Genomic DNA, 26,983 nt, shown 5'->3' on the forward strand with positions numbered 1-26,983 from the left:
GTTCCATGTTCATTCAGCACCCACCAGCAAACACAACAAATGTTTGTTGAATGAATGCTCATCTCTGGTAATCAGAGAAATGCAAATTAAAGTAACTACATATCGCATTTTACTTATCAGATTGGCCAAAATGAAAAATAAAAACCTGGTAATACCCTGTGTTGCAAGAGCATGAGGAAATGTGCACTGTCACGTGCTGATGGTGAGAGTGTGAATTGGTAATGTTGCCGAAATATCGGCTTCCTGTGCACCAATGCCGAACAGAAATACAGAGACAGAGATTTCGGAGGAAGAGAGAGATGGCTTTATTTTTCTTCCATGCACAAGGGAAGACAGAGCATGCAGCGCCTCAAGAACTGTGCCCCTCTGTCCTGGGGAATTACAGGGGGTCTTATAGGTGGAACCCGCAGCCCAGGGTAAGTGAAAAGGATCAAAGTGGTGAACGTCTTGCATTCTTCTTCTTCTTCCAATATTTTAAAAGTTACTGCTGGCGTCAGGCAGCCTGGTAATTGGGTCTGTTCATCTCTGGGTTATCGGCCTGCGACCTTCCTTCTGAAATGTAAACAGCTAAGAGGGGTGATTTGCTACAAGAGAATGCAGCAAGAGTAAGTGCCAGGTGCAGGGTACAATTCATATGGAATCAGAGAGTAATTGGTTTTGCTTAGCTTTGTGAAGGACAAGTGTTTGTTAGTAGTAACAGCTAGAGTATAACCAAGATTGCTTAATTCTTTCAGGCCTGTTTATGCTGTTTCCCCAGCCTGCTCATTGTTTCTTATTTTCTTTGTTTATCAGAAGATTTCTATCTTTGCTGCAACAGTAACAGTCTTTTGTGGTCTGTGATAGTACAGAACTGAATATAGCACAATCGTCCATTACTCGGGGCTCACTAAATAAACGAGGCTGCTTCCTCTTCCGAGCAACCTAAGGAGAGGGTAGATCCACGTGACCCGGAGTCCAGGATGCGTCATCGAGTGCGAACAGCCACAATTCACCAACTCTGCTATCACTTATATTTTTTAAAAGTGCGAGTCTCTCCAGGAGTGTGCAACCGAGCTGTGAAAGGCCAGGCCTCGGAGAAGGAGTGGCGTGTACTCTGGAGGCGAGTGTTCTTTTCTTTCTACTAAAATCTTACACACACACACACACACACACACGCGCGCGCCCTGCGCGCTCCCTGGTGGGGAGAGTAGGAAAGGAGAAAGAATACAGTCGGGGGGTGGGGGTGGGCGGGGGCGGGGGGATCGGAGAGGACGGGAAGAAACCCGGAAGAGAGAAATGCTGAGATTGCCGGGAGGCAGATACCGCCCCCAACCAAACTGGTGATCTCCCCAGTCCTATCCGCCGCGGGGCAGTCCCTCCTGCAGCTGCTAGGGGCCGCCGGAGCTCGTGCTGGTGCCCACACGGGGCCTTTGCTGCCTGCGCTCGCCTTTGACATATCTTTGCACACAGATCCTCACGCTGTAGAGCTCTTCCCTCCCTCATCCCTTAGTTCTCTGCTGACACTTTCCCTGACTCCATCCAGGTCAAACCCTTTGGCGTGACGTCCCCTTCTAGCACCTCAGACCGCGCTTCCCTATTAACAGGACTGCCCTTGTGATTCACGTCTGCCATCCACCCAGGCTGTGGCTTCCTTGAGGGCACCACAGTACCTGTCTTGCTCCCCCTTGCACCCAGTGCCTAAGAAAATGCTTGGCACCTGAACAGGTGTAGCACTCAGGAGCCGTGGCCTGTGCTGGAGGAAGGCAGGCCAGGGCACCGACACGGTTGAGGCCAAGCAGAGGGAATTTATTAGAGAGGAAGGGCGTAAACATATTTACACGGGTGCGCGGGGACATTAAAAAAAGCAGAGGCGGGGATGGGAGGTTCCGGGAGCGGCTCAGACGAGTTCCACCTTGGCATTGGGGTACACCGCCACCACGTCGTAGCCCTCGGGCGGCTTGACGCGCGCCTTGGCGTGGCTTTCGCAGTAGAGCCGGTCGTCCAGAAAGAAGTAACCGCGCTGCTTGAGGTTCAGGCCGCAGTCGCTGCACATGAAGCACTCGGGGTGGTAGAGCTTGTCCCGCGCCTTGACGATGGTACCCCTGACGGGTGATCGGAGAGAACAGCGTCAGGAGCTGACCGATCCGAGAGCACGCCCCCACTAAGGGCCTCGGGCGGGGTCAGGGGACCACGGGGGTGGGGGTCGGGTGGGGAAGACAGGGGAGGTACTCACACGATGCCGTGGCCGCAGCGCGTGCACTCCGGCAGCCCCTGCAGGCCGCTCAGCGGAGCGCCTAGCTTGCCCGCCGTGGGCTTGACGTTCCGGGGGCCGCCAGGCCCGGGCCGTTCCCCTGAAAGCCAGAGCACGATTGGCAAGAGCCCGGTGCGGAGGTCAGAAAAGGGAAAACTTCATTTCTGCGGAGTGTGGGGCTGGGCCCTGCTTCCGTAGCCACCGGCAAAGAGACTGGGATGGGGGTTGGAAGGGCAACAGGGGTTGGGTGGGAATGAGAAAGCCCGGGCGCAGCGAGGTGTGTGGGAGCGCGCTGAGGACACGGGGGGCGGGGCTAATGGCCGGGAGGCCGGACGTGGGGTCGCAAAGGCGTGGCTTGGGCTGGTTGGGGGCGCGGAGTTCGGTACCTCAGGGAGCGGGAAGGCAGGTGAGGTAAAATCTTACCGCCCTCGCCGGCCTCTAGCATGCCCTGCAAGTAGCGGAAGGAGCCTGACTGCTTGGGCTCCGCAGCCGTCGGCTCGGCCGACTCCCGAAGCATCCTGTACACCTCTGAGCCCAGGTCTACTCCGCAGTCGCGGCTCCGCGAAAGGCCTCTGGCCAGGTCAGTGCTGGGCGAAAGAAGATGCACTAAGGGACAGGGTTGCAGTACCAGTCTTCACTCTGCCAGCTCAAGGGTCTGGTGTGGTTTCATGAGTCAGAAGGCAATCAGCTGAGACCCAAGGATCAAGTGTTAAGGGTCAGGATGGGACCTGGTCTGAGATTTAAGGGCTCGGGGATTAGAATGGGATCTGGGTATGGCATCAAAGATTATGCCTCTGTACTACCTGTGGGGTGGAGACACGTGCAGGGTGCCCAACTGGGCCAGTAAAGTAGCCTCACTGCTGCTGCCATTGTGAGGGACTGGGAGGCGAGGTGACTGCCCGTAAGGAGATCCCAGGCCTGGCCTGCCATCTTCTGGCCCGAGCCCCGTGGCTGAGGGCCACCTGCTTGTCGCTGGACTGCCATCCTAGGAGAGAGAGGAGCCTGAGGCACTGGGAGACCCTCTGGGGTAGGCCCTCTGGCCATTCCTTGTACACCCACCCCTGCCCTGCTATGCCAAGCCTTCTTGGGTGTTGGCTGGCTACTCTTGCTCGGGCATCTCTTGGCTATGGTGCCCGGTCAGGGAAGGGGCTTGTGGGGAAAGGCTGAGCCTTGGGCCTGGTTCAATCCCTGCAGAAATGAGAAATGCTCATGGAAAGTCAGACACAAAAACCTGAGTCCCTGAGACTCAACGTTGGCTCATGAGCCCTGTGGTGGTTCTGACTACCAGTGCCCATGGGGGACAGTGTTGGGGCAGGACCATCCCAAGAAGCTTTTTAAGGCCAGCATGTCTGGTTCTGAGTGTATGACTTCCTTGCAGAGGTGGTCCTGATACCAAGTCTTCTTCCCTGTCAGAAAGGTGCTGGGTACTGGATGGGCCCATGGCTGGGAATGCAAAAAAGGAATTCCTGTTCTGCAGCCAGGAAGGGTCATCAGTCATTGTGTCCCAAGACCCTTTAGTGGGAGCAGGCTGAGGTTTAAAGGTACCATTGTGAGGTCAGCCCCCTCCAGGCCTGTATTTTTTCCCCCATTTCCTGCTTCCCAGGCCAAAATAGGTGGCCTTCTGTAGACACAGCAGATAGGGGCAAAGGCTTGGCCAGGGCTCAAAGCTCCCCACACCACCACCCCACAGCCAGCCTGATGCCCACGGCTGAAACATTTGAGGAAGAATGCCCTGAAAATGCCTCCTCAGTCCATGAGAAGAGGTCAGGATCTCTGCAGGCGTGGTTTCTGAATTGGGACCTCAGATCTTTGTCGCTGCAGGGCCATGTTGCCCCTCGCTTGCAGGCACACAAGCCTGCCCTCAGCAGTGTGATAACAGGCATGCACACTCTCACAAGTACATTTACAGACATACCCATGCATGAAGGCAACACACAGGCACCAGCCAGTCCTCCACCTACATACACCTAATCACACAGACACAGTTACATATACTCGGAGCCAGTGCTGGTCATACTGGGGATGACCATGGTGACCTCCATGACACAGTTGGTGGCCAGAGCAGCCTGACTTTGGGGTGGGGCCCAAGAGCCCAGGCCATGAAGTTGTTCTCAGCCTCAGTCTGGGAGGTGACATGTAAATTTTTCCTCCCCTCTACAGTGTGAACAGGGATGCTAGGTGGGGAGGAAAGGACGCCTACCCTAGAGGGAAAGAGCAAGCCTTGGACTCGGTCAGCCTCCAGCTGGGGCACAGCTGAGCCTGCAGGGCTTTGCCCAAGCTGCTGCTTTCTACAGGCTCTGAGCTGGGCAGGGGCGTGAAGAATGGGCAAACTAGCAGCTGAGTGACTGAATGGGGGTGGTGTCCCAACTTCTCCCACCCCAACAGACAAAGGAGAGGGGGTCTCTCACTGCCCAGGTGGGCCCCCATCAACGAGGCAACAGCAGCAGAAAAACCTTTAGCCTTAGCCTCTGAGAAACCTGAGCACTCTCACACATGTGTCTGCAGGGCAGGCAGGCTGGGGCTGGCCTGGCCTCTAATGGGGACCAGATGGGCCATGGGCCGTGGGGGCAGGGCTGGGCCCCGTACAGAACAGGGCTTCAACAGGAAGGGGGAGCTGGAGGGACCTGGAGGGAGGAAGCCCTCACTGACCCCCACCCAGCAGGGTGTGGGAGTTTATTGCAGGATCATCAGAGCCACTGCCCCTCCCATGGCCACCCATGCAGCAGCCTCTCTAGGTCTGAACTCAGTGGTTAGGACACACGTGGTGACCTCAGTGTTGGTTTGAGTCTCAGCTCTATCACTCGCTCACTGAGCAAGTTACATCACCTCTCTGAACCTCAGTTTCTTCATCTGTGAAACGGGGATGATGGTTTCTATCATAAGTTCCTCGTGGAGATAAAATGAGACAGTTGCATACAAAGCACTTAGCATAGTGCCTGGCACACATCCATTTTTGGATGAATGGCTGTCATGGGCATTCCTGAGCCCCCATTCCTGGATTTCCCTTCTCCACGGTGTGCCTGGTACCATGTGTTCCCCGTGTCTGAGTACCCGCCAGCTGCCGATTTGGTTGTTGAAGTCTCAGTGGGCTAGTCAGCAGCATGGGGGTAACTGCTAGCTTGCTCATCAGCTCCAGCATGACTGTGGTCAGAATCTAGGACACTCAACTTGGACAGAGGTGGGCACTAAATCCAGGTGAGCAGGTGGCACCTCCCAGAGGCCAAGTTCTAGCTCCCTGCTGGTCTGGAGAGGACAGGCTGAGTCCTGCGCTGCCTGCTGCACCTGGCTTGCCTTAACCTATCACCCGGTTCTCAGTTCAAATGCCACCCTCTCTGGGAAACCTTTTCTGATCACCATCCTTCCTCCACTCTGGGCTGTGTTCCCATGTAAGGGCTGAGAGAAGGAGACTCCAATGACTCTATATGAAAGGTGGGCCTGAAGCCCCAGTTGATGAGTGCCAGGGTACCTTGTGCTGGTCTTAGGGCCAGCTGTCGTCTTCCCCTCCTGTGATGGCTCCAGCTGGGCCCACCGCCCTCCCCCCTGCAGGTAGAGGGTGGGAGCAGTATGGAGACAATGGGCCCTGTATCTGTGTTACTGAGGACACGGCCCTACAGGGGCTGGGTGTGGGTGTTTCTGTCCCCCCTTCCATGGAGCTCATGACCTTTTAAGTACGAAAGGGGGGCAGCAGCTGAGGGGCTGCCCTGTTGCTTGTGGAAAATCCCCCCGCTTCCAGCCTGAGCCCCACAGCCTGGCCCTTGAGGAGGTCAGTAAGGGAAAGTGTGGGACAGAGGGAGCTGTTCTCCAGCCCCCAGCCCCACTGGCCCAGAGCCTCTCCTGGAGGACTCAACAGACTTGAGCTTCATATTCCAAAGCTCAGGCCCCCTTGTCCTATCCATCTTGGTACTTACACACGAGAGCCGGGCTCACACATGAGCTGGGGGCCTATACTACGCTATTCTCATTTCGCCCATGTCAAGCCTGGGTGATTTGTCTATGCCCCCCAGCCCCTGTCCCCATGGGTCCATGGAACTACCAGAGCAAGCTTCTGAGACCCAGGTGTGGCCACAAATCTCTTCAAGAACAGCTGAGGTCCTGGGTAGAGGAAACCGAGAGCCTCTCTGTGCCCTCAGCCCTCACCTCTGCCCCCTGCCACCCCTGGGACTTTTTTCTCTGAACCTACGGTGCACAATCTCACCTCTGGGCCTTTGTATGTGCTTCACTTTGTATGTGGCACACTTCTCTCCATGCCCCTTTGCCTCCCTTATTCTTCCAGACCCTTAGGTCTTGGCTTGGATACCCCCTCTTCCAGGGAGCCCTCTCTGACCCCTTGAGTCAGATACCTACTCTGGACTCCTTTGACCCCTGGCTTCTTCCATCCCAGAACTGCTAGGTGCCTCTCCCCTTCCAGAATGGGCACTCCCTGCGTATGGCAAGCACCTGGCTTCAGGGATGCCAGCAAAAGCAAGGTAGGGAACAAATGTCAGAGAAAGATGGGGACTGGGATTGGGGGTGAGGGAGAGGCCATGGCAAATCATTCCCTCTGGTACAGCAAAGCCTCCGTGGAGAGAGAGTGGATATGAGCAGGCCCTGGGGGCCATGGTCCCACATGCTGGGTCCCAAGTTCTGGCTCCATCATAGACCAGTCGAGTCTCCGCCTTGCCCAAACTCAGTGGCCCAGAAATAGCGAGTTCACTCTGGATACCTCAGCTTTGCCCACTTGGCCACCCCTCAAGCCCATGGCAAAATGAGGCCCTAAAGCAGCCTGGCTCCACCTCACGCTCCTTGAGGATAGCACCATAGCTGTGACTCCTGTCATACACAGACAGGTGAATGAGCAGACAGGCCTGCAGCCTGAGGTCTGCTAGCTGCGATCATGGAATGGCCAGGAGAAAACTTCAGTCTTGGATAGGGCAAGGCAGTGCCTTATTTTCTAAGGTTGGCTCTGGCCAGGTAGGTGCCCAAGGCTAGGATGAGACAGAAGAGTGCCCCATAGCCTGAGGTCACTCCACAGCCTATGGCTGTCCCCCACCCCTCCCCCAAGTCTGGTGACTTCCTCCTGATCTGGCAACACTGGGCGACAGAGTGAAACCCAGCTGGGTAAGTGGTAGCCCTGAGCCAAGGCCTGGCCCAGTCCCTGCCCACCACAGGCACCATTGTCCCAGAATCCAGGACTGCTTAGAGTACTGACAGAGCCCACAGCAGGTACCCGTCACCTTGGGAGCCCCTGATGGGGCATGGACAGAGCCCAGAGAAGCCTTCTGCTTCAGTCTCTGAGAACCGCAGTGAGGACATCCAATGCAGTTAAACCCGTGGACAAGGCCCGGCCTCTCTGCCCTGGGCTTGCTCTGAGCTAGGCCAGGCCAGGCCAGGCCAGGTGGTATATGTACATACCTGGGCCTCGGGATCGATGTGGATCCTGTGTGCCTGAGCCTTGCTGTCCTCTGGGGTATTGGGCCAGCTCCTGCCTTCAGGCCTGTGGCAGGAATTAGGATTGTCAGAAATCTCTGCTTACTAGCCCACCATGCCTGGGAACTAGGACCAAGAAGCGCTGGGGTCTGGGCCCAGGGCCACCCAGGACCAGGCTTGGTACCCTGCATGGATAAGGATACTACCCCAGCTCTTTCCCCTGCGCCAGAATGCTGGCCTTCGTGGCAAGGAGACACAACGCTAGATCTGCCACTCACCTGGGGTAGGCTGTGTGCCCTTTCTCCACCAGCTGCTCCTTCCCCCTCTGGTCTGGTTCCTAGAAAGGAAGCCCTGCAGCTTCCCCACCTTTCCACCCTGTCTGTGGCCTATGGAAGCTCAGCATAAAGAGGGCCAAGCTCGTGGCGGAGCAAGCCAGGCCTTACACGTTGATCAGCTAGGAGCCCATCCACTCCTCCCGCTTCCATTCACAGCCTCTGATGGGGCCTGGGAGTCAGGCATCCGTGGGCCCAGGAAAAGTGGAATGGAGGCTCTGAGGGGTGCACCTCCCTGACTGCTGCCGCTGGCAGAGTCATCATCAATGTCTGCCCAGCCCAGATGGGAAACAGGCCATTAGGAAATTCCTGCTTCGCCATAGAAACCAAAAGCCAAACACCACTCAGGAGGGAGAAAAACATCATAAACCTGCCATAAGTGGGGGCAGGCAGGGCCGAGAGGCTACAGGCCTGGGGCCCAGTCCTGCCACTGAGTAGTCCTGTGAGAAGGCAGGCCAGGAGGGTGTGTGGACCCCGGATTGGCAGGTGGGTGTGAGTGAGGCTGGTTACACCAAAGGGGAATAATGTCCCCACTCTGCCCCACAGGGCCTCCTGGGTCTTCTCAGGGGTCTTACCACTGGGCTAGCAGCTCAACCCTGCCCCTGTCCCCGCACTCAGCAGAGGATTTTAACAATCTGATTACACGTGTAGTCCACACTCACTCTGCTCTTCCTCACCATTGCCCATTCCTTGGTCCCCTGCAGGCTACCTCTCTTCTCCACAGCCTTTCAGAGGCCTGTGGCCCCAAGGCTCTTCTATCCCCCACTGGCATCTGGCTCCAGCCCCCTCAGCCAGGCTCCCAACTGACTGCCCTAGCTCACAGCTCTAACTATGGTCTCTATGCACTCAGAACTCTGCTGGAATAAACCTAGGACATCTTGTGTGGCTGTTTGGCCTTATACTTCCTTGAAGTCCTGCCCAGAAGAGAAGTACAAGCCTGCGGTCTGAAGATCAGAGGGTACAAAGTACCCAGAGCCATCAGAGTGGCCCAAAGGCATAAGATTGGAATGAGAGGCTTATTCATGTGTCAACCTCCACCCCCAGGTCTCCACACTTTAGGCTGAGCAGGTAGCTCCATCTGCCATCTTTAAGCCCACCAAAGGGTGGGCTGTACAAATCCATCCTGTATCCCATGTAATAGGTGACAGGGACCTCACCAGAGGCCCCAGCATTGCAGCTGATGCCAGGAAGGTCCTGGACCTACAGAACATGCCCAGAAATTATGGGTTAGCTTGGATTGCTGGATACCTGGCTCTGAGTTCCAGACAAAGTAAGCATAGCGGGGAAGCTGGGCCTTTACTTCACTTTTCATCCTGTGGAGAAGTCTGTGGAGGAGTACAGCCCTCTGTACGCAAGAGGGCAGGTAGGGAAGCTGGCCTAGGTAGAGCTCTGGGAGCGCTGGCACAGAGTAGCTCCCTCCAAGCAGCTCACCAGGCCAATCTTCCACAGACCCCATGTTGGGGGTTGTCTTTGGAGGCTCAGGCATAAGTCCTGGCATGACAGGCAGGATAGAGAGCAGGGTCAGAGGCCTTGCAGGTGAGAAGGCACCCAGGAGAAGAGATGCTGGCCCAGAAGATCAAAGTGGCCCCTGTGTCTTGATCCCCCAGAATCTGCATGTGTGAGAATTAGGGATAGGGGGCTGGGGGACATGACATCAGGTTTTCACCCTGACGAAGCAGACCCTGTATGTCATCCTCACTCAATCCCAGATCCCCCATTTTGAAGGTGAGGAAGCTAAGGGCTCTGATATTAAATCACTAGGACAACACAGTTCTCAAGTGCAGAGCTGGGACTGGAACCCAGATCTGTGATAGGAGAGAGTGTGCTCTCACCTGCTCCATAGCCAGGCAGCATCTGGGGGCTCAAATACCCAGTGTGGAACAGGTCAGTGGACCCCTGGCTCATCCATGCCTGGCTTGGAACAAATGGCCAGGGAAGGAAGGAAGGAAGGAAGGGGGACCTCCACCCTGCCCCCACCCTGCTACCCTCCCCTGACATCATTCCCTCTGTGGACCTCCTGAATCAGGCCCCCTGTGAGCCTCCCCTGCCCCTTGTCCCACTACTATCAGGGCTTCCCTTATTCAGCCATGCAGAGACAAGGCCAGAGGTGAATCAGAGCCCAGGAACCCAGCCAAGTTGGGTGGCCTCAGAGGCCCCTCGTGGGCAGAGCAGTGCTGATGCTTCCCCCAGACAGCCTGTACCTCGGTCTCAGAGAGGGTGATGAATGTGATCCTGCTTTATGGAGAAGGAAACCCAGGCTCACAGAGGTCATCTGGTGAGCCTAAGAGCCCCAAAAGTCTGGAAGAGGGCCAGCTCTGCTGAACTCCCAGGACAGAGCCTCCTCACTGCAGGCCAGGTGGAGTGTACAAGGCTCTGGACTTGCAGCTGGGCCCACTCAGCGCCGAGAGCAGAGTCAGGGTCCTGACTTCAACACGGACCTGGGCCAGACATAAATGGGGCTACTTCAGAAGGCTTCCCACCGTGTTTAACGGCTCTGAGCCCATGGATTACACCCTGCCCTGCTGGCTCTAAGGCCTGGTTAGCCGTGTTGTGGTTTGGGGAGGATTCACCTACACACACCCACATGGGGTTGTGGAAAGTCGCTGTTAACAGTGAACGTGGCAGAGGTGAGCAGTTATGTCTGACTTCCCTGGATCTAGGCAAGACAGGGGGAGGGAGATCCCGCCCAGCCCGGACCCAGCCGACTGCCATCAGCCTGAGCAAGGCTGGAGATGCCCCAGGTAGACCTTCCATCCTGGAGCATGTCCAGGGCACAGGTGGGGCTTGGTGACCCCCCAATCCTCGCCTTCCTGATGGGCAGTATAGCATTACACAGTCCACGGCATCCAGATTTAAGCAGGGCAGAGGTTTGGGCCATAGTGGGGACAGCTGAGGCAGGGCAGCTGTGGGGCTCGTAGAAGTGGTCAGCAGTCAAGCAGAAGGAATGGAGTCTTTGGGAGTGAGGGAGACCTGAGGTCAGATCTTGCTTCACCACTGCTCTGCTGTGTGACTTGAAGCACCCTCCAAACTTTCTGAGTCTCAGTTGTCTCACGTGTAAAGTGGAGACTATATTAGGTTTTACCTTATCGAGTTGGTTTGACAGTTAAACAAGGTGTTGAACGATAAAATTCTTTGAACTGGTCATCAAGCTCGTCACTCGTGGGTGGGAAAAGGACTGAAATCACACACACCTCACCCCCGGTTTGAGGCTACTCAAGGTCTTAGTTCAGCCCTGATTTTGGGCTGCCTACCCCCTGCCATAAGTCCCCCAACATAGTTCCAGCCATAGGTTAAATGGGTGCTTCTTCCTCTCTTAAGCCACCTGCATCTCCAAACAGTGCCTGTCAAACCCCTGTGAAAGTGCTGCTCCATAGGAGTGGGGTGCCAGGAACTGAAGCAGAGAGGCTGTGTGAGGCCCAGCTCACCCAGGATGTTGGCCACCCAGAACCGAGCCTCCCCTGATTCACCCGCATCATCCTGGCCCAGCCTGCCCTGTGCGTACCTGCTCACGGAGAGTATGAGGTGGTCATGGCAGCCCTTGATGCGGTTCTGTGCCTCCAGGTGTGTCATGAGCGCTGTGCTCTCACCATTGATGGCCTGGATCAGGTCTCCAGGGCACAGTGCAGCCAGGGCAGCCTTGCTGCCAGCATGGACCTGTGGATGGACAAGCCAGATGGCTGGACATTGGTCATTATGCGGCCTTGCTGCGGGCTCTGTTCTAGACCCCTTCCAACCTCAGAACTGGGCCAGTGTAGCCCTGCTGCCCATGTGACCTGTGGGTGGGCAAGTTGAGTTCCCACATGGCTTTGCTGAAGCCTCTGCTCCAAACAAGCCCAACTGCAGCACCTGGAGGTCTGGTGAGGTATGAAGGGCATATGAGAGGGGCTTCCTCTGGGTTGGGACAAATGGGATGTCACTCTTGCAGCCTGCATACATGCAAGGGACACAGAAGGATATGTGTTCTCCAGCAGATACAAAGCATGGACATGTCACAGGTACCCTGTATTGCCCCACCCAGACAGACCACATAGTAGCCCCTTGACCTGATGTTCAAACCCTTAGTGACCTTTTTTCCTCTCATCCCCACCCCTCCACATTTACCTCCACACACCCACACTCTATCCAGACCATCTGAACGTCAAGGGGGTACTCACGGGTACCAGATAGCTCTCACCTTCACACTGCTACAGATGCTGTTCCCTCTACCTGGAACACACTTTCCTTTGACCCCAAACCCTAATTACCAGCTTATGCCTCCTCATCCTTCAGGTCTCAGGCTCTCAGCAGAGGCCATTTCTCCTGGAAGCCTCTCCTCTGGGGTCCCACAGTACCCTGTGCACCCCCTTTACCACTCTGCTCCCCTAACATTGTTAGTGCCTCATTCTGTGCTGTCACCTCCCCAGGCAAGTCGAGGGCCATCTACTTTTAGCTGCCAGCCTGCGCTCCCGGGTCACAATTTCACCTCCCTTTCCTCTGGAGGACAGGCACAAAGGCCACCCCAGTGCCACTGTTGATCCCAGAGGGTCAAGCAGTGTCCACATCTGGAGGCTCCTACAATGCCGGTCCCTTGACATGTGCCACATGAGGTTGGGAATAAGCTCACAGGAGGCCTAAGTAAGCAGCCTCGGGAGGGAATTCAGGCAATAGGACATCCTTTACCCTGTCCCTGGTCCCAGCACAGCCTTTGGAAAGAGACTTTAGGGACCCTCATTCCTCCCAGCCTCTCAAGCTGTGGCTCAAGAGCTGTCAGTGGCACTGTCCCTGTTGGGGTGGGAGCTCCTGGAGGCCTGGTCAGGCTCAGCTTAGCCAGTTCTCTGTAGTGAGCGGACAAAGCTGAGGTGCTGGCAGCTCCTTGGCTGGAGTCCTGGTGTGGGTACTGCCAAGCAACCTGCCCTGAAATAGGCTGCCCCAAGGAATGTTCTTCTGGAGCATGCTACCCTCAGCCAACCAGCCCACCACTAATGTTCCTTTGTAGGGCATGGGCACCTACACAGGCCTGTCTTCCCAGGGAAGGCACCCACTTGGCACCATCCCACCCTCCCCCCAAGGCCCTGCTCTAGGCCCCCTCTCCTACACGGATACCTGCTCTGTGACATGGCCTGGGCTCAGTGCTTTAGCCATAACTAGCTCATGGCAACCTCTCAACCACCTGATGAGACAGAGGCTGTTCTCATTCCTATTTTCAGATGAAGAAAGAGAGGCTTTGGGGATGGGGCATTTTGCCCCAGTCCCCATGCTGGAGAGGAGTCTTCTTCCTCAGGGGGGTGGCTAGCTGCAGGCTGACTCAGCCAGCACAAGGGGTGCATTCAGGCCCCTGTGGGTGGAGGAAGTTCTCGAAAGCAGGGGTGGCTGGGACTCTGCCAGTTCCGTTAGCTTGGGAGTTCTGGTCAGAGAGGGCGTGAGGCCAGGAAACCGTGACTCTTCCAACTGCCTTTACATGCATTGTTTCATTAGTCCTCAAGGCAAGCCTATTTCCTAGATGAGGAAACCAAGGTCCAGAGAAGTACAGGACACTCAACTGATAAACGGCAGAGTTAGGATTTCAGTCCAGACCAACCAATTCCAAATGCTATGCTCTTAACCAGTGTGCTTTTCTGCAAAAGGGAGTGAGGGGAGAGACAGTGTCCCAAGCAGAAGGATCAGCATGTGTAATAGCTCATCTGGGAGTGAAAGTAAGAGCAGGCTCCTGTGGCAAAAATATCACCAAAATATCGGTGAGGAGAGAGTGGAAGAGATGAAATGAGAGGAAAAAGCAGGGACCAGACCTACAGGCCTTGTAGGCCCAGGCGAGAGGATTCTAAACAGGGACATCGCAGGACAGAATTGAATTCAGGCTGATCCTTCTGGCTGCTGAGTGCAGGATAAACAGACAGAAGGAAGAGAGAGAGGAGTGGTGAAGTCAGCTGGGAGGCTGGGGCGTGAACCAGCCCCTTCACCTATAGCAGCTACATTTAAAGCCCCTGTGTCACTCCACCTGGCCTAGAGGCAAAAAGCCCCTACAGGGAGCTGGGCATACAGTTAGTGGTGTTCATTCCAGGCACTAGTTTCTAGGGACCTGGTAGCAACAACCCATTAGGATTCCAAGGTCACTGTAGTTTGTGAGGAAGGAGCCCTGGGCAATGTTTGGGGGGGCTCCCAGAGGCTTTGTGGGCTGAGATTGCATAGTCCCAGCTCTGCCAGGCAGCCAGCCTCCTCTCTGTCTGAGTGTGGCTGTCTCCACTGGGTGGGGGAAGTCCCGTAAGCATGGGAGGGGTCGGGTCTTGAACCCCCTCGGTGAGGACACTCCCACATATAATCAGTGTCTGTAGACCTGCCCTTGAGGTACCTGCTGGGCAAGCTGTGGCCTGTGTCTCCTCAGCCCTGTAAATCTCCCCAGATCCCACCCAAACCCAGGCTCAGCCATCCTGGCTCCTCAGGCCTTAGCTGCTGCTCTGAGACTTTGGGGGGACAAGGCGGGGGTGTTCTTCCTGGTAAACCCTTTCCAGCCTGTCTGCCTGCCAGCGGCCTGCATCCCGATTAGCTCCAAACAAGGCCGCCGCTGTTGCTGCCGCTGTGACGTGTGGAGGCCTTTCCTCGGCGGGCAGGCAGCCGCGTGGGCAACAGATGTCTCTGCTCCCTGCTGCCTGCGGCCGTCAGCCGCTGCCACTTAGCCTGTCAGCGGCCTCACGCCCAGGGTGGCTGGCCCGCCGGCTGGCCTAGCACCCCCAACAGCCTGCCTTGGTGGTGGACACACAGCATGACACTCACTGGCAGACACAGATGTGCACGCTCTCTCTCTCTCTCTCTCTCTCACACACACACACACACACACACACACACACACACACAGGCCCCCAGCAGGGCTCTCTCAGGGAAGTGGGAGATGAAAGGCTCCCAGATGTGTTGAAGGCCCACCTCACTCAGCCCCAAAGGACCTGGTGACCATGGGGTGAGGGCAGATGTGGGAATCCTCCCAGGACAGCTGGGCCTGCCTGTCACCCTGGCCCCCAGAAACGGGATTCCATGATTCCATGCTCCACCAGGTGCCCACCCCTTCCCCTAAACTGGAAAGAAGACTCTGAAAGCCCAGCCAGCTTGGTCCAGCCCCCATGGTGAGAGGTGGCAGAAGGGTGGGGGGAAGGTGCTCTCAGTTCCCCCGATACAGGGCCCCGAAGACCAGAGCAGCTTGTATGGGGTCAAGGGATGGCCCCAGGTCCCCTTCTCTCTTCCCTTCAGACTGGGAGCCCCCAAGGGCAGGGCCTGGGTTCTCTCCTCTTCTGTACCCTAGTCTGGGACCCCCAGGGGCAGCGTCTGAGTCCCGTCTTCTGGCCCTTCAAATATGGGACCCCAAGGCTGGGCCAGGATCCTGTCTTTCCCAGTTTGGGTACCCCCCTCTGACAGGGCCCGAGTCATGTCCTCTGTTCCTCTGTCCTCCTCAGATTAGCCACCACCTGGGGTGGTGCCCCCTCATTCTCCTCCTCTGCCTAAACCTGGGGCAGTGCATGGCCACAGAAACTTGAGGAACTGGGTGGAGGTTATCCTGGCCCCTGGCCTTGTGTGTCTTGTGGCAAGGGGGTCTCAGAACTGCATAGTCAAGTCTCCCTTTCCCTGGAAGCCAAAAATTCCTCCTGGTCACTTCCCCTTAGGACAAGTGAGGTCATGGATGAGAGACTGACCAAAACCAGAGTGGGGAACTGGATGGATCTTTCTTTCTTCAGTTTCAGAGAGGACCCCAGACCTCCTTGGGATCACTCAGCTCTACTGGCAGGGACCCTTGATAAGCGGAGTCTCTCAAGTCATTTCGCTTGAAATTTTCAGGCTGCATTCAGTTGAAGCAGCATCTCTGGGCCTCTGGAGATCAGTCCAGATCTCTGGCCCATGACTTTGGCCTGCAGTGAGTCCCCCAGAATGAGGCCAGCAGGGAGGCTGGTTTGTGAGCTCTTGGGGGGAATCCTTCAAGGGATAAGGGCAGGTAGGCCCAGCGGGAGGGGGAGGGGGCTGTGGCGACGCTGCCCAGCCTGGAAGCCTCCTCTACAGCCTGTGGGTCACCGAGGCCAACCCTTGGCCTTCGAGCCTCCAGGACGTCGGGGATCCGGGTCCCGGGTGGACTGTAAGGACTGGGTCTCAGATTCAGGACCTCCCCGCCGCCCTGTGGCCGCTGGACTCACCCGCGAGATGGTGAGGGGTACGCTGAAGTCCCGGCCGCCCACCAGGCGGAAGCCCCAGGGCGAAGGGCCGCGCAGGGTCACGGAGTGGGGCATCGCGAGCCGGAGCTGCGGCCGGAGCTTGAGCCGGACACTGAGGAGCCGCCGCCGCCGCCGCCGCCTGGACGCCGCGCCCCGCCCCTGGCCCGCCCGCCCCCGTACCCCCCTTCGCCCGGCCCCCGCCCCTGCTCCCCGCGCGCCGGGATTGGCCCCGCGGCCGACCCGACCCTCCCACTTCGGGGGGCTCAGAGGACCCGCCCCTCAGCCCCGGCCGCCTGCAGCCCGGCACCCCCGCCAGGTTCTCAGAGAGCCGGGACTGGAACGGCCCCGACGTCCGAGATCCTGCCCCGGCCTCCGCTCTGCGGGCCGCGGACCGGAGCCCGGCTGTGGAAGCTCAAGCCTGGCCCTTTGAAGTCGCTTCTGCGGGGCGGCGCCCCAGCCCGGGGAAGGATGGGGGGCAGGGGCAGCCCAGATGGGGGATGGGGCCGTGCCTTGCTCCGAAACCTCCTCAAGGTCCTGACAGGCAAACCTGCGACCCCACCCCTCAGTGCGAGGAGTCCTCTGAACAGCGAACGAGCACTGATGGGGAGCCCTGGGCCTGAGCAGGCCTGGGCCAGTGTCACAGACCCAGGATGACAGCGGGCAGTGCCAAGTATGGGAGCAGGAACAAAAAAGTATCCAACCTCATTTGGAGAGGTCAGGAAGGCTCTCTGAAAGAGGTGACCGCTGACTTGAGTTTAGAAGCAAGGTGCCCTGTCTTGTCCTTCCAGGTGTCATTGCTTCCCCAGGACACTCAGGCCTTCTCCAGCTGCCCTGTCCTTCCAGGCCTTATCCCTGCGTACATGACCCCCTTCCTTCCTCCCTTGCAAGGAGCTTTGTTTCCCCAGGCTACCTAGAAAAGGAGCAGCTAGGGTAGCTGGGGTCTTGGCTGTGCCACGTTGGAGGTGTGCGAAGTACTGAGGGGAGTGGAATTTGGGGCAGCCCTTCTCTTGGGACCCTCCCTAGTCTTCTCTCCACTCTCAACCATTGTCCTCCAGGAACAGCCTTTGCAGGTGCCATGGCCTAGCCAGGGCCCCACTTACCACTCTCAGACCCTCCTGGACACTTTGGTCTGGCTACATCAGGGCGGCACTGTCTGTCGTTCCAGACCCTGAGGGGCCCCTAACTTAGCCATTCTTGATAACCCTGTGTGCCCTCTTGTCCAAGTTCTGTTATGGCTGCTGCCCTTGGGATGCTAACAGGTTATGGGGGAAGATGTGTCTATGGAATCTGTAACACCTCAAGAAGGAGGACGCTTGAGAGGCACAGACTTAGGGTAGTCCAAGGAAGTGCGGGTGCCCTTCAGGGTGGAATATGGATGCCTCTCTGGGAGACGGGGTGCTGCTGTCTGTTCAGCTGGCAGAGAAACATGAGTGGTGTGTGTGGCAGTGGTGTGTGTGTGGGAGGATGTATATGGGGGTGTGTGTGTGTATGTGTACATATCCAGGGAGTGCCAGCCATTGGGCTCTCAATACTGTGAGGGAGAAGGTTTCTGCTCAGCTCTGTACAGACTTAGGCTCAACGGGGACCGAGTGGAAGGGCCAGTAAGAGAGTTGGCTGCTGGATGGTCTCTTGGGAACCCTTAGGCCAGAGGCTCCCCAGGACTTGGACCCCATTGAATGATGTGAAGATTGGGGGCAACTATCACTATCACTGACTGTCCGAGGATTAAGTGCACAGCATGGCTGGGTGGTCAGAAACCTCATCGGGACTCCAAGAGCCATGGTGAATGAAAATGGTGCAGAGCTTTGCTGTGGGGAGGGGGACCTCAGGAGTCTGTGGAAGTTCCTGCCCAAGGCATCCCACAGTAGATTCCTGAAACTCTTCCTTAGACGTTGCTTTCTTCTCCCAATTTACACACCCCCAGGGACTGCCAACCCCACCACCCACCATCATGAAATCCCTTCATCACCTTCCTCTTTACTTCCATTTGGGGGGGAGCATATCACCCCCTTGCAGAAGTGGTCCTCCCGAGTATGACTTTCCTAGCCCTTCAGCATCTGGGCCGTGTAATCCACCTCTGAAGGCTTCTCGCAGAGGGTTGAAGACAGGGGTGCGGCGGGGAATGGCTCTTCTAGAATCAGGCGAATAAACTTTCCCCATTTCACTGAGCAGTTTCTGGGGTAGTTCCAGGGTCCATGCCAGTCATCCCCCACAGTGGGTCCTTGATGGCATCCCTGTCTTGAGAGGACATCAGAGGCCCACTTCTGATAGCACCCTCCCACAGGACACAGGCCTGGACAAGGCTGTGCTCCTGAAGACTGGAAGCAGCCCTTCTTAGGGGCCACACTGTAGGCTCATTCCTGAGATACCCTGCATCCTGAACAGCAGGTTAGACAAGCTGCTACCAATGCATCCCCAATACTCCCTCCAGGAAACTCTCAGAATTTCCTTTTCACGCTTAATGCCCTTGTTCCTGGGGGATTGCTGTATTGCTGAATCTCTATCATGCTGGAGCACCAGGTCATGGGACAATTTACAGGGTCTGGGAGCCTTCTCCAAGGTGGGGATGGTGGTGGCTGAGTCACACCTCACCTCTCCCCTAGTGACCTTCACTTGTTCACTGCACACCCCACCAGGCATCTGTGCTGCTGAGTATAACCAGACTGCTCATTTCATGCATTCTTTATTCATTCAACACAAACATATTGGGTGCTTTCCATATGCCATGGCCTATGCCTGCCCAGCGCTGTGGTAGAGGCATCCATGGGGACAAGGACTGTGTCTATATTATTTATTTACGTTTCCCCAGCACCCACAGAGAGCCTGGCACACAGAGGGTGTTCAAAAACATTTGTTAGTAACAATATTATTACCGTTATGGGAATTATTATCACAGCTCACCCCCAGGCCACAGCCCAGAGAGAGGCAGGGAGGGCATGAGGGGGCCCAGGAGGGGGAAGACTTCTGCTCCTGCTGTCTTGGAAGCACACTCAGTGGCCCTGTCTTTCAAGGGAGCCCCAAGTAGCTCAGGGCACTATGCCTAGGTCTGCCGTGTGTGGCCAGGTCTGTCCAAGGTCAGGAGAAACTACAATGCTTTTTCCCCAATGGACTGGCAGGCTCCAGCAGGAGCAGATGCCCTTGGAAGATGCCTTTGGGACTGAGCCCAGGGTGAGCAGGAGGGAAGGGCCAGAACAAGAACAACCTCAGGCTGAGGTTGAGGCCCACCCCCGGGACCATCCAGAGTTGGAAGCAGCCCTGGGTGGAGTGTGTAGTGAAGCTGATGGAGCAGCCCTTTAGGATACCTTCCTGTGAGGTGCCAGGGGCTGCCCAGAGAGCTCAGACCCTAAGCTGTCCTGTCCTGGCCCCGTGACCACAGGTCTCTGGGTAGAATCTGCTCCATTCAGGCCAATACATCCTTCCTTCAAGGCTGAGTTCTCTCCCTTCAGTCAATAGCTTGGATTCCAAGGGGATCTGAATCTTGATGGGGCATTTCCTCTTCATGGGATGCCCACTCCTCAGTACTGGCCACTCCAGGGCTCAGAGGGTAGCCAAAGAAGAACCTGAGAAGCCCTCATTTCAGTGTGGTCTAATGTGGCCCAACTCCCAGGTCCCATGGCCTCTGGCCTCCTTGGGGTCTGCTCTCCAAGAGGCCTGCTGGTCAAGGCTAGGAACCTGTGAGTCTGTAGGGTGGAGAGGACAGCAGTCTGTGGCAGGGCTGGATGGGGAGGGGCTATGTGGGCCTTCTTCAGGGCCAGGGCTTGGCGCCACAGTGGTAGGGAGCAAGGCAGGCCTAGGCAAGATTTGAGGGGCTCTGAAAGGAGTGAAGGCAGCCAGGGGCATGGGCACCAGGCAACATCCAAAAGGAAGGTCTGGAGTGGTGTAGCTTTTGGGCTGGCTGAGGATCTGATGCCCCACATATCCTGGGATGACAAGACTAGTCAAGGAGGCAACAAAGCTGGCCTTTGGTGCAGCAGAACACAGGGGAGGGCATGCCTGTGACAAAGGGAGTTTCCCAGCTCTAGTTTTGTGCCATTCGATCCCTCAACAAACTCTTATTGAGTGCCTGCTGTGTGTCTAGCCTAGACCTGATTCGCTAGACTTGGGGGTGTGGTGGGGACTCCCCACTCTGTTGCACCTCCTCTGGGGGCTGAGAGGCTAGAGGCTCTAGAGAGAACCGGTCTCTGAAGGTCCAAACAGGGAGAAAGCCAATTCTAACAATTGGAGCCTAGTTACTGGCCCAGAGCCAGATTCCAGGGCGGACACGAAAGCAGAACCAATTCTCATCAGGAAACCGAGCCTTGGAAAGGGTGAGCGTCCAACCCAAGCTCACATAGCTTCTAAGCAGTTGATCAGGGGTTTAGACGCTGCATTGGTGACATTGCCATGCCCCTTGCACCAGGGACTAGACGTGTCTCAGTCATACTTGCAATCCCCAATAGCACCCCTGTCAGACCTGCTTTGTCTCTGTTTTTACAGAGAAAACCCATCTGCTCTGGGACCCAACAAAGGGACTGCCACGCAGCAGGGCGGGGCAGGTTTACCCAGCTGGGCCCAGGGAGGCCCTGGCCCTGAGGCCTGGGAGTGGAGGGTGTTGGGAAGAGTGGAGGGAAGCAGCAGACAGGTGGGAGAGCCAGGGGCAGCTCAGCCCAGCCCAGGCAGGGAGGTGACAGAACAGGCTGTGGGAGGTGGCGGTGAGGCCCATGTAATTGAGTGCTGTACTACTGGGGCCTCAGGAAAACAGCTTACAAAGCCGCCATGGTCTCAGCCCCTGCCTCAAGGACACCCCCCATCTTACCCTCCCTCCTACTTCTCATTCAGACCAGAGGGTGCAGGCAGCCTGCCCTAGATCACCCAGCCTCTCCTAGCACCAAATGCCTCAGTTCTACCTGTAGCCCCAAAATAGAAGTCCAGTGCAGGTGTTCTCAAATTTCCAGCTTCCCCTGAGAGTTGAAGGCTTCTATCAGCCAGCCACACTGGTCCCTGTGCAGAGAAAGTACCTCCTTTTACAAATCAGCTTCTCCAGGCAGAACAGCAGAGGGATCAGGGAGCAACTGGACTGTTCATTTTGTTCCCTGGATGCTCTTGGCCCTGGCCAGATCATCACCATGCTCTAGCATAAGCAGGACTATTCCCTCTGCAGCTCAGGAGGAGAGCCATGACTGTCAGGTGCAGGTAAGGCTCTACCAAAGGTGCAGGCATGACAGAGAGGAAACAAGCATGGGAAGCAGGCCAGGAATCTAATCATTGGGGCTCCTGAGACACACACCTCTATTTGTCTGTCAACTTGGGACTTGCTTCCTGGGCCTGGACTCCTGGCACAGCTTAGCTCTACCCCAGTCCACACATCCACAGACACTCACATTTGGCAGTGACCTGGCCAGGATACTCTGTTCTCCTGGCTGAGGACTTTCCTCCTCTTCCTGACCATTAGAGCTGACACCCAGGCCACTCAAGGAGAGCAGGAGTGGTCCTGGCCACTTGCATATTTCTAAGCTTTCAGTGAAATAAAAATGGAAAAAATGTGAAAATAGTGTTTTAAGAATCATGGCATATGTTATTTTTGCTTTGGTCATTTATTCAACAAATATTTTTGAGAGCCTCCTATAGGTCAGGCATTGTTTTAAGCCTGAGTATCAAACAATTGAATGTCTGTAACACACATAGAAATGTGTAGCCTCATTTGGAGATAACTTCAGAGATTTAAATTCTAGTCTTCCTAGTCCTTCTCCTCGAGATGAACCTTAACAGACCCTACCCCTCGTAGTTTTCTTACCAGTATAGATTTGGCCTCTGTCCCCGGCTACCCAAGAGTCTTGGGGACCACAGTGAGATTGGTGGAGGCCGCGAAGCCTTCCTCAGGAGTCCAGCAAGCATGGCCCTGTTTCCAGCCTGTCTTCCCAGCTGCATCCTTTCTATGTCTAAGGACCACCCACCCCACTACAGCACCAGCAACTTTAGGCACTGGCTGGTCTTGGTGAAATTCCCTGCCCCGTGGAGCACAGCTCTGCCAAGTCGTGCCTGTGGTGCCTCTAGTGGCTGAGTCACGGGCTGGCAGGGACTGTTCAGGCTGACTTCACCTCCGGGTCTGGCAATGGGACACCCCAGCTGTGGCCACCTGGTGTGAGCCTGACCACCCCGGTTGCTGGGAGAGTGGGGCAGAGCTGTGCCCGCAGAGTGCAGCAGTCACCAGCTGGCCCCAGGGTGTGGGAAACCAGGTGCAGGGGGCCACGGAGATTAGAGCAGAAAGAGCCAGATACAGGCCTGGAAGGGTGAAGCTGGGTTGAGGCTTCTCCAGGCCCATGGGGTGAATGGACTGGAGCAGGACCCATGAGTGAGCCTCAGGTCCTGGGTGGCTATTTTTTGCCTCCCAAGAATTTTCAAAAAAATCCTTTCCCACTTACTTTCCCTCCCAAGGCTAGGTCCATAGCTGTGCAGACCCAGGCTCAGCAGTGGGAAGTGGGCAGAGCCCTCAGTTTTGGGGGCTGAGCTCCTCACACCCCACATCTCTCATACCCGCCCACAGTGGAAAGAGTGTATATGTGATGTGAGCCCCCGCTGAGAGGACACTGGATCAGACTGTTTGCTGCCTGTGAGATCATTGTATTTCCAGGAAGGTAGGCTTGCCAAAGAACAGGGGAGGTGGGGCTGGGGGGTGCAGAGGGCTGCCTCTCCCACACAAGAAGCCAGGACTGCTCGCAGAGAATGTATAATGAGCATTCTGTGTGCTGAGAGTTATGCAAGAACCGTCTCATCTTAGGGAAGATGAAGGGAAAATGGCAGGTCCGGACTAGACATGCACTGAGTGTTGGAATGGGCCCTGCCCAGAACTCTGGAACCAGCAGGCCCTGAGAGGTAGCTGTGTCTAGCATTAAAACAAGTGACCACAAAGAGCTGTGACGTTGGGCATTCAAGCATGAAGCATTGTTGGCCCAGATAAGGAACACAAGCGTTCTCCCTCTGAGAACGGTGGTGCTCCAGAGCCAGCGCAAGATGGAGAGCTTCCACAATTATTGTTAAGATTTATTTATTATCCTAACACCCAGGCAGCCCCCTGCAGAGAAAATGGCAGATCCATCTAATTTGTGAATATAACAAAGTGGCTTCCGTAGTATGATAAAATAGTTATCAACTTGGCGATTTTTTTCTAGGATTGCAAGCTTGATTTAACATTATAAAATCCATTGATTAATAGATTAAAGAGAAAAAAGGAGCACTGTGATCATCTCAAAAGGCATTTGATAAAATTCACCAGCCATTCACAGTAAACAGTTAGAAAATCATGAAGAGAAGGAAACGTTAACACTTTAAATAACATACACTAGAAACCAAAAGGCGATATTGGACTTAAGACTCTAAAATTCCCATTAATGGCAGGATCCAAACAATGTCCCTTTTGCTACTACTGTGCGGTGTTGTTTTGGAGGTGCTTACTAGGACGATAAGGTGGAAAAAAAGAAATAATAGATAAGTAAAAAAAAATAAGTAATGGAAAGAGTCAAAAGGGTCATTATTGCCAGATGTTATTATGGTTGTGCCTTCATAAAATCCAGGAGAATCAACTACTATGACTAGGAGAGGGATCTAGTCAGATGGAGCAGAATAAGGTATATTCGTATATGTATACAGGTTTTAATAGCTTTTAAAAGTATTAAGTCACAACTAATTAAAAAATATGATGTAAACAATTTACCATTCACAATAACAGTGACACATGAGAAATACCTAGAAACTGACTTAGGGCACATGGAAGGCATATAAGTTTTGCTCTAGGATAAATAGAAAAGAAAACAAAATAAATAGAGGCATATGTCATGTTCCTGGAAGACTCAGTATGTTACATTTAGTTAATTGATAAATTCAAAGTAATTCTAATCAAAATTTATTTGGGTGAGGAGAATTGGCAAGATGATTCTAAGATCAACTGGAAGGGTAAATATGGACAAAAACCAGAGATTTGCCCTACAGGCATTGAAATATGTGATAAAGCTGAAGTAATTGAGTGTGGTGCAGCATAGGAAAAGACAAATATATCAATGGAACAAGACAGCTCATAGCATGTGGTAAAGGATACATCTTAATTCAGAGGATAAATAGTAGTTTATTCAATAAATCATGTTGGAGTCATTTATTATCTATACAAAAAAGTATGGTTATAATCCTGTATACTATATACTTCTCCATACTATAAAATGACTTCCAAACTGATTCACAAATTATGTTTCAGTTTTTCCGATCTGAGTGTCCTTATAAACTATTCATATACTTAAACACAAAAAAGGGCTGGTAGAAATTATAGATAAATATTTTATAATATCTTTTTCATCAAGATAAATACTTTAAATATGGCTTTCTGTTATATATAGATTAAAAAAAGTCAAAGCAATATGCTGCAAACTATTGAGAGTTATTGCTGGTGATAGTGTTTTGTGACATTTACATTTTCCAGGTTATGTATTTCTACAGTGTTTTAATTTTATATAAATAAATTTGTATGGTATTTATAACTAGAAAGATGAAGATAATAAAATGAAAAATAAAGAAGAAAAGGATAAATTTTGCTTCTTAGACAATGTAAAAACCTTACAATAATATACTTCCATTTACCCCCCCCCTTCCTTTTTACTATGTTGTTGTACATTTACTTCTACAAATGTCATAAACTCCATAATGAAGAGTTGTTATTTTTGCTTTAAACAGTCAGGTGTCTCTTAAATAATTTAGGAAACAAGAAAACATATTTTATATTTACTTATTACAAGTCTGTTCCCTTGTTTAGAGCCAAATTTCCATCAGGTATCATTTCCCCTCAGCCTTAAGAACTTCCTTAAACATTTCTTTATTTAAAAAAAAAAAAAATTATTTATTTATTTATTTGGTTGCTCCAGGTCTTAGTTGCGGCAGGTGGGCTCCTTAGTTGCGGCATGCATGTGGGATCTAGTTCCCTGATCAGGGATCGAACCTGGGCCCCCTACTTTGGGAGCGTGGAGCCTTATCCACTGCGCCACCAGGGAAGTCCCCTCCTTTAACATTTCTGATAGTGCAGGCCCACTGGTGATGAATTCTTTCAGCTTTTTTTTTTTTAATCTGAAAATATTTTTATTTCTCATTTCTTTTTTAAAGATAATTTCTCAGGACATAGAATTCTAGGTTGCTTTTAATAGCATATTTAATATGCAATATATCGTCTTATGTTTCCATGTTTTCTGGCTTACATTACTTTTGATGACTCATAAATGTTCATTCTTATCATTGCTCTTCTTAATGTAACGTGTTTGTGCTCTTTCACTGTTTTTAAGATGTTCTCTTTGGTTTTAAGATACTTGATTATGATTTGCCTGGACGTGGTTTCTTTTGTGTTTATCCCGCCTGGGGTTTTATTATCCTAAGCTTTGGAGGATGATGAGTTAATAATTTTTAAAATCAAATTTAGTATTTCAGTTACTATTCTTTTGAAGTTTTGCTGCAATCTCTTTCTCCCCTTTCCTTCTGGGACTTCAGTTCCATGTATACTAGTCTGCTTGATATTGTTTCCAGGTCACTTCACCGAGGCTCTATTCACATTTCTTCAGTCCTTTTTTTTTCTATGTTTCCATTTAGATGGTCTCTATTGACTTAACTTCAAGTTTACTGAACTTTTCTTCTGCAGTGTCCAGTCTGCTCGTAAGACCACCTGGTAAATTTTTCATTTCATATATTATATTTTTCAGTTCTAGAATTTCCATTTAGTTCTTTTTTACAGTTTCCACTTCTCTGCTGAGATGGCTCATCTGTTCATTTATTATGTCTCTCTTACTACTCAAAATTCTTGAACATATATATAATAGGTGTTTTAAAGTCCTTATCTGCTAATTCCAATATCTGTGTTATCTCTGAATCTGTTTCTATTCATTATTGTTTCTCTTGGTTATAGATCATATTTTCCTGCTTCTTCATATATCTGGTAATATTTGATTGTATGTTGGGAATTGTGGACAATACATTGTTGAGAGTCTGGACTATGCTCTTCTTTATAGAGTGTTGAGTTTGTTCCACTAGGCAGTAAATCTACTAGAGGATTAATTTGATCCTGTTGAGGCTTTGTTAGAACAGGTGTAAAACTAACGCATTTTGTATGGCTAGAGTAGCCCTATTCCTAAGGTACGGACTTTCTAAGATTTTAATTAAATGCTCAGGGTGTTCAGCAAGGTCTTTCCACTCTGACCAGAACGGGTCTCAGCACTGTGTTAACTCTGGAATCCCCATTTAGTTCACAGACTCAGAGTTTTTATCCATCAGGCCTCAAAGATTCTTTCCTTGCACATGTACAACTTAGACAAAGCCTCAAGAGTGCATCTATGCAGATTTCTAGAGCTCCTTCTCCATGCAGCTCCCTCCTCTTTAATACCCTGCCCCCGAAGTTCAGCCACCTCAGTATCCTCTATCTCTGATCTCTGTTTCCTTTACTCAGGGAGACCATTGCTCTGTTTGGGCTCCACTTGCCTCTGCCGTAGTTGGGAAAATGCCCTAGGCAAAGAACTTTAGTGAATGTGGAATTCACCTCATGTGTTTCCTTTCTCTCAAGGACGAAGTCTATTTGATGTCCAGTGCCTGTAATCAGTTGCTATAAATGTTTTATCTAGCTTTATAGTTGTTTAGGTGGAGAAGTAAGTCTATTGCCAATTACGCACCCGTGTTTGGAATCCAATAAAATTTTAAAAGAAGAAAGGAAAACAGGGAGCCCTAATTCAGAATGTGGATCTGATACCACAGGTGTCTAAGAATATAAGCTGGAGCTGAAAGCAGCTGGGCCAGTGGGGCCTATCTCTTTCCAGTATTTTCTAATCTGGCATCAGAATTGGACTAAATAAAAC

General features: G+C 53.3%; 1 protein-coding gene across 3 annotated transcripts; it reads right to left on the reverse strand.

Moving 5' to 3' along the window:
• Window positions 1-1,269: 1,269 nt before the first annotated feature.
• Window positions 1,270-16,254, reverse strand: PDLIM4 (PDZ and LIM domain 4). Of its 3 annotated transcripts, XM_060006945.1 has the most exons (7): window positions 16,116-16,254; window positions 11,471-11,622; window positions 7,622-7,703; window positions 3,034-3,215; window positions 2,654-2,817; window positions 2,213-2,330; window positions 1,270-2,081 (listed from the first exon to the last, which is right to left on the reverse strand). In XM_060006945.1, exons 1-7 carry the CDS (start codon window positions 16,206-16,208, stop codon window positions 1,877-1,879), a joined length of 996 nt encoding a protein of 331 aa, XP_059862928.1. In that variant the 5' UTR covers window positions 16,209-16,254; the 3' UTR covers window positions 1,270-1,876. The 3 variants fall into 3 exon arrangements, with proteins under 3 accessions (XP_059862928.1, XP_059862929.1, XP_059862930.1); XM_060006946.1 differs by lacking the exons at window positions 11,471-11,622; window positions 16,116-16,254 and adding an exon at window positions 10,170-10,282 and having other exon boundaries at window positions 1,637-2,081; XM_060006947.1 differs by lacking the exon at window positions 2,213-2,330 and having other exon boundaries at window positions 1,882-2,081.
• Window positions 16,255-26,983: the final 10,729 nt, after the last annotated feature.

The sequence above is a fragment of the Delphinus delphis genome, chromosome 3, assembly GCF_949987515.2.
Source record: "Delphinus delphis chromosome 3, mDelDel1.2, whole genome shotgun sequence".
NCBI lineage: Eukaryota > Metazoa > Chordata > Mammalia > Artiodactyla > Delphinidae > Delphinus > Delphinus delphis.